Source organism: Lactuca virosa, chromosome 4 (assembly GCF_052849685.1).
Source record: "Lactuca virosa cultivar CGN04683 chromosome 4, Lactuca_virosa_CGN04683_v6, whole genome shotgun sequence".
NCBI classification, from domain to species: domain Eukaryota; kingdom Viridiplantae; phylum Streptophyta; class Magnoliopsida; order Asterales; family Asteraceae; genus Lactuca; species Lactuca virosa.
In genome coordinates this window covers 522,511,982-522,518,108 of record NC_136429.1, presented here as the reverse complement: position 1 = coordinate 522,518,108, position 6,127 = coordinate 522,511,982, and the positions used below count along the sequence as shown (strand labels likewise).

General features: G+C 34.4%; 1 protein-coding gene across 1 annotated transcript; it reads right to left on the bottom strand.

Moving 5' to 3' along the window:
• Positions 1-3,595: 3,595 nt before the first annotated feature.
• On the bottom strand, positions 3,596-4,964 carry LOC145109456 (putative galacturonosyltransferase-like 10). Its single transcript, XM_079046614.1, has one exon. The coding sequence runs from the start codon at positions 4,886-4,888 to the stop codon at positions 3,764-3,766; it is 1,125 nt and encodes a 374-aa protein (XP_078902740.1). The 5' UTR covers positions 4,889-4,964; the 3' UTR covers positions 3,596-3,763.
• Positions 4,965-6,127: the final 1,163 nt, after the last annotated feature.

Here is a 6,127-nt window from a genome sequence, read left to right as displayed (position 1 = left end):
AATACTTGAGGGATGCAAATGACGAACAATCGACCATTTTAGGAGACATGGTTGTACACTATCACTTGAGCAGATGAATGCAAACAGGAGGTACGTAGGCGGATGGCATAAAACAGGCGAAAAACGGATCGTCGCCTGAAATCGATACAGAAAAACGGGGAAGAAGGAACGATGCAGACGAGATGGTGGTTGAATTCGATGGTGGTCGGCGGCTGAAAAATTGGTAGGGTTTTAAACTAAATTCTCTAATTTAAAAGGGGATATTAAGGGTGCGTTTAGTTGCGGAAAAATTGGCCGTTTTCCGGAAAAATTTTCCAAGAAAAATGGGAATTTTGAAAACGCATTTAGTTTTTCTATTTTTCTAAATTTTTCACGGAAAATGAAAATTTTTCGTTTTCTAAAATTACAAAGAAGTTTGAAATTTTTGGAAAACCAATAATCATTGTTTTCTATATTTTTCTAATTCCAAATTTTTTCTAAAATATAAACACACCCCACTCCCATCCAACTCACCTCTACCTACCCCCACCTTAACATGTCCAACCCACCACACCCCTACCTACCCACTCACAAGCCCACCCTCACAAACACACACACACCACAAATATACACCCCTACCCACACCCACACCCACACCCCCACCCCCACAAAAAACACACACATACCCACAAACACCCCCACACCTAGCCCCAACCCCACAAACACACATACACACACAACCCACACAAACCCACCCCACCCCCACCCCTACCCCCCACCCTTACACCCCTACACACACAACCCACACACAAACCCTTACACCCCCCCCACCCACCCCACAAAAACACACACACACCCCACCCGAACAGCCGAACCTATCTCATACCTACCCACCCCACCCCTACCTACTCCAAAGATATGAATTAATGCATTAAACTTAGCCCAAAACATCATATGAATAACATTAAAATAAAATGCACCATGAAATGATTTGGTAACCATGGATGATCAATCTCATATCGATTTGAGGTAGGGTGAAGTTGGGTGGCATAGGGTGGGGTAGGGGTTGGTGGGGTGGGGTAGTGTGGGATGAGGTAGGGTAGGGTGGGGTGGGGTGGAATGTGAGTGGTGTTGCGGGTTTGTGTGATGTTAGTTAAAATAACAAAAATTGGAAAATGAAAACTCATAGAAAAATGCACATCTAAACGCGTTTTATAATTTTCTAAAACAGAAAATGAAAAATGAATAAGATTTAACTAAACGCGTTTTCTAAATTTTCCAATGAAAATTGAAAACGGAAATCGAAAACTAAAAACGGAAAACCGAAAACAGAAAATGAAAACTGTTTTTCCACAACTAAACGCAACCTAAATGTTTCGAATATTTACTAAAATTAAAAATAGTAAGATTACTATTATACCCTATAAACAATTTATTAATTATTTTATATTTTGTAAATTTTGATTGGTCTACAATTAATCCTACATCCACACAAAAGATAATTAGAATACATAAACTCATCTCTCTCTCTTTCTCTCTCTCTCTCTCTCTCTATATATATATATATATATATATATATATATATATATATATATATATATATATATATATATATATATATAAGAAGGAAATTTTTGGTAGGAAGGTAAGAAATTTTTTTTCTACATATTTTTTTCGCGAACAAACAAAATGAATCATTAGATGATTCATTTGTAAGATGATTCACAAGAAAAAATTCTCAAAAAAACATCTCGATGATTCATTTATACAATGATTTTGTTGTTATTCACTAAAATTGTCATAAAAATGAATTTTTTCTTAATTTACTTAAAAATGAATCATAAAGATGTTTTTTTGGGAATTTTTTCTTGTGAATCATCTTACAAATGAATCATCTAGTGATTCATTTATTTTGTTCGTCAAAAAAATATGTAGAAAAAAAACTTCTTACCTTCCTACCAAAAAAAATTTCTTACCGGATCTATATATATATATATATATATATATATATATATATATATATATATATATATATATATATATTAATGATTATTTCAAATATCTCACACGAACGATATTTCATCATCCTAGACAATTTGCAAATCATCCTAAATGGTTTTGTCGGTGGTTGGATGATATTTGTATTGAAGAAATTGTTCTAGACTATTAGGTTAGAGCGTGTTCGGCACGGAGCGTTTGAGAGCTTCTAGCTTCTAGCGTTTCCGTTTTGAACATAAAGTCTCGTTTGACACTACAAGCTTCTAGCGTTTAGTTTAATCAAAATGCTCCAAGTCCAAATGCTACTTCATGTAGCGTTTCACAAAACGCTACAAGCTACAAGCTACCCGCTACAAGTTACCCGGTACCAGCTAGTTTTGTCGAACACGCCCTTAGTCTTCTCACATGTTTTAAAACATTTACGATTTGGAATTATCATATAAGATTTAGTATCGTCCTAGACAGATTTTATGTAAACTAGACAAGGATTATTGGTAACTGCGGCTAGTTTTACATCAGTTTTAAAGGTTCTAGACATATGGGAATCAATAAAGAGTATTGTTCTATCATACATTCACCATATTAAATCATTTGTTTATAAATCATAATCTACTAATATAACATGTCCATAAAGAACTCAACCATGATCAAGCTACATTGAAGAGATGTAAGAATTTATTCCAGAGTACTTCCGGCGAGGTTATTGTGATGTTAGATTAACATGGTGTGATCGTTACTTCGATTCCACGCAAGATTGTGAGTATTTTAGTCTTAACATTTTAAATAATATGGGTAATATTTGTAGACTTTTTTGTGCTTGCTTAAATTTGTTACTTTATTTTTAAGACATTGTATTACCAAACCATTATTCATTATAGCTCGTTTAGTTTAGGAGCTGAGACTCGTAATCAACATAGGATGCCCAAGATGTGGTAGTATCTTATGACATTATGTTATTTGTAAATTCCCACACTTAAAGACTAACACAAATAATTGTATAAACACATCAAAAACTGACACAAAAAATTGTATTTTGTAGACTAAAGATTAACAAAAATAATTGTATTCACACATAAGGTGCCTAAGATCGAATAATTGAACGTTAATAACTATAATCATGTTCATACGTCTATTTCGAAGTCTAAAGGAGATATTTTTGTAAATCTAATTTTTTTTGATAAGTTTGAAATGGTCTTGTCTTCACATTTATTACTTATAACAGTATTTTAGCACTGTTCTAACAGTGCCACAATTTTATCGAACAATATTTCAATGTTTTTATTGTAAGTTTTGAACAATTTATTAAGTAGCATGTATTGGAGAACTTCTTTGGCAAGTTATGACTCTTTTGGCATATTTTATTGAACAAAATTTTGATAAATTTAGTCTAATGGATTTGATTCAAATGGGCCTAAAAAAGCCAAAACATAAAACCAAAGTTGGCAACGGTTCAGTTTGTTCAGTTTTAGTTATCAACGATCCAGCTTGAATTTTCGATTAACAAAAACCGTTACTAACGGTTCGGTTTCGATTTAACCTAAAACCGCAAAAATCAGACCATAAACACCCCTGGTTATAAGAGTTGTGCAATAAGATTTTGTGTTTAAATAGTCATAAATTTGTCACTACAAAATTGCTTTAATTTCTCATATTCATGTATAGATATACAAAAGAATCCGGTATAGAACAACATTTCAACAAAATAATATACAAAAAAAAAATGAATGAATTAAATCACAAATAAGCACAAACAAGGCCTTCTTCATCACCATCATCATCATCATCATCATAATCTCGGTTGTTCTTTAGAGTGTCTGTAGAGATCATACGGCGACCATAGCTCATCGACCGGACATGGCTCACAGGCGTCCAGTCTCACCCACGGCTTCCCTTTCCCACTCCAATGCAACAAACTAATCGGACCTGGATGCAAAGACCTGCAACTATGAACCCTATTGTTCCCACCGAGCCCATGTTGGTTCCATCTATGATCAATCGCCGCCACGTCGCCGCCAAACACCAACAAAAATGGCGGAAGCGAACCCAAATCGTAGATCCGCTCCTCCTTTTGAATCTCCATCCATCTCTCAATTCTACTCCGGTAATCTTCTCGTCTCCACTTCGCCAAATCCATCACCATTACACCTGTGTTGAAGTAACACGGTTTCTTCCCGTCGAACACTCTCGACAACCGTGAATCGGACCAAAACCGATCGGTGAAATACTTGGTGAAATTCGCGTGACAGTACACCGGGGCTCCGATTGCCGTCGATCCTAATGAAAACGACCAAAGCTTCTGTATATCGTCAACCACGATGATATCAGAATCGAGATAAATCACTCGGGTCACACTCGAATCGAGTATTTCAGCTAAATAAGTCCTAGCGTAATTCAAAGGATCTTCAAGCGCTTCGCGAACCGAATACGAAATCAGATTCTTAACAACGCGATCATCGAAGCTGTAAACCCTAAAATCGAGAGACGGAAATATCGTTTTAATGATCCGGGATAAGTCATCGGGTTTGGGGGTTTTTGATTCGGATGCAATGAAGTGGAAGTAGAGATTTTCAGGACATGAAGTATGCTTAAGAATCGAATGAACAGCAGCTATGGAACCTCGCAAGTATTCAAAATCGAGAGTCATGGCGACATGAACAACAAAAGGTCCATACGCTGTGGCGGTTGTACCTAACACTCCACAATGATCACCATTTCTATACTCAGGTGCTTCAAGGTATTGTACGTTGTCACTTCCATAAACTCCGATATCCGAAGCATACTCTTTGATGGGTGTTTCTAATTCAGGAATCGATCTTATCGCATTTGTGCAGAGAAAAAACAGAGCAACAATCAACACGAAAACAGCTTGAAATCGAAGCATATCAGCATTCACAGAAGCTTTTCCGATCATTAGCAATGGTCGAATTCAGATGAATTTGTGTCTGAATTTGTGGGTTTGTGTTGTCTTGAAAAGTTGCTAGAAGATGAAGAAGGTCTGTGTGTATATATATTCAGAGTAGGAAGAAACGCGTTTTGTTTTGAACGCGGAAGGATGTGGAACGAAAATTGTGGAAGAATTGGAGGGGTGATATTGGAAAGATGGAAAAGAAAAGGGATGAAATTTGGAAATTGGTTTGAATTGAAAATTCAAAGGTGGAAGGTTCGAGGAGTGTGACAACAATTTTGGTCGATTGTATCATTGATTTCCATGTTACCACGTGCCTTGTTCTGTTGTTCACATTGATTGATATTCCATCATCAAAATTAAAATGTTTGAATGTGTATTTTAAGTTTTTGAAAATATTTTAAAATGAAATATTTTTATTAGTTGTTTCTATAATGAATTTTCATCATAAAAAAGTTGTTTTTTGAAAGGTTAAATCTACACATATGTAGATTGAAAAAATGTTAAAAATGAAACTGATAAAGACTCGAATTATATGATGAAGAATATTGATGTGCCAATCTGGCTTATGTATGAAAGTTTTTGACAGCTGATTTTAAAAACTTCTAACCTTTGGTTTTTAATAAAGACTTCAAACTAAACAAATGGTGGGTATCCTATAGGTTTTGTGGTGATGAGGTAACACTCATCACTATAATGGTTAGTAGTGGATATTAGCGATGATTTAAATAGTGTTTGTGAACCAAATTTTATGTATAGCTTATAGATTTATATTAGAATAATATTTGGTATAAATACTGATAACCTTATTATTCTACTCAGTTAATCTATATAATCTGTAGTTGGTAATTGTGAGTTTTATAAAGTTGATACCACCTAAAAACAATGATAAGTGAAAGGGGCTATGTTTTCTTTCAATATCTTTAGCTAATAAATATGTTTAAAGCTATTAATATAACTATATAAGATCATAATCAATGAAATAAAATTGTTTTTAATAGTGTTGGTAACAAGCATTTATTCTCTCATATTCAAATGGGGACTCGTGAATAATAAATATAATAAAATCAGGGTGTTTCCACTTTATACTATATTCATCGACGTCTTTCTATGCATTTTTAAATATATATACAAAAACGAAATCAAAATTAGAATTCAGTTTTAATAATTAGGTTCATTGCATCTAAGTCAAGTTTACCGTATTTTACCAACTCACATGGTCTGTTATTTACGGTTTCTTGGTTT

Excerpts from the sequence above, each read along its gene's own strand:
- LOC145109456 (XM_079046614.1), bottom strand. The coding sequence starts at position 4,888 with ATGATCGGAAAAGCTTCTGTGAATGCTGATATGCTTCGATTTCAAGCT.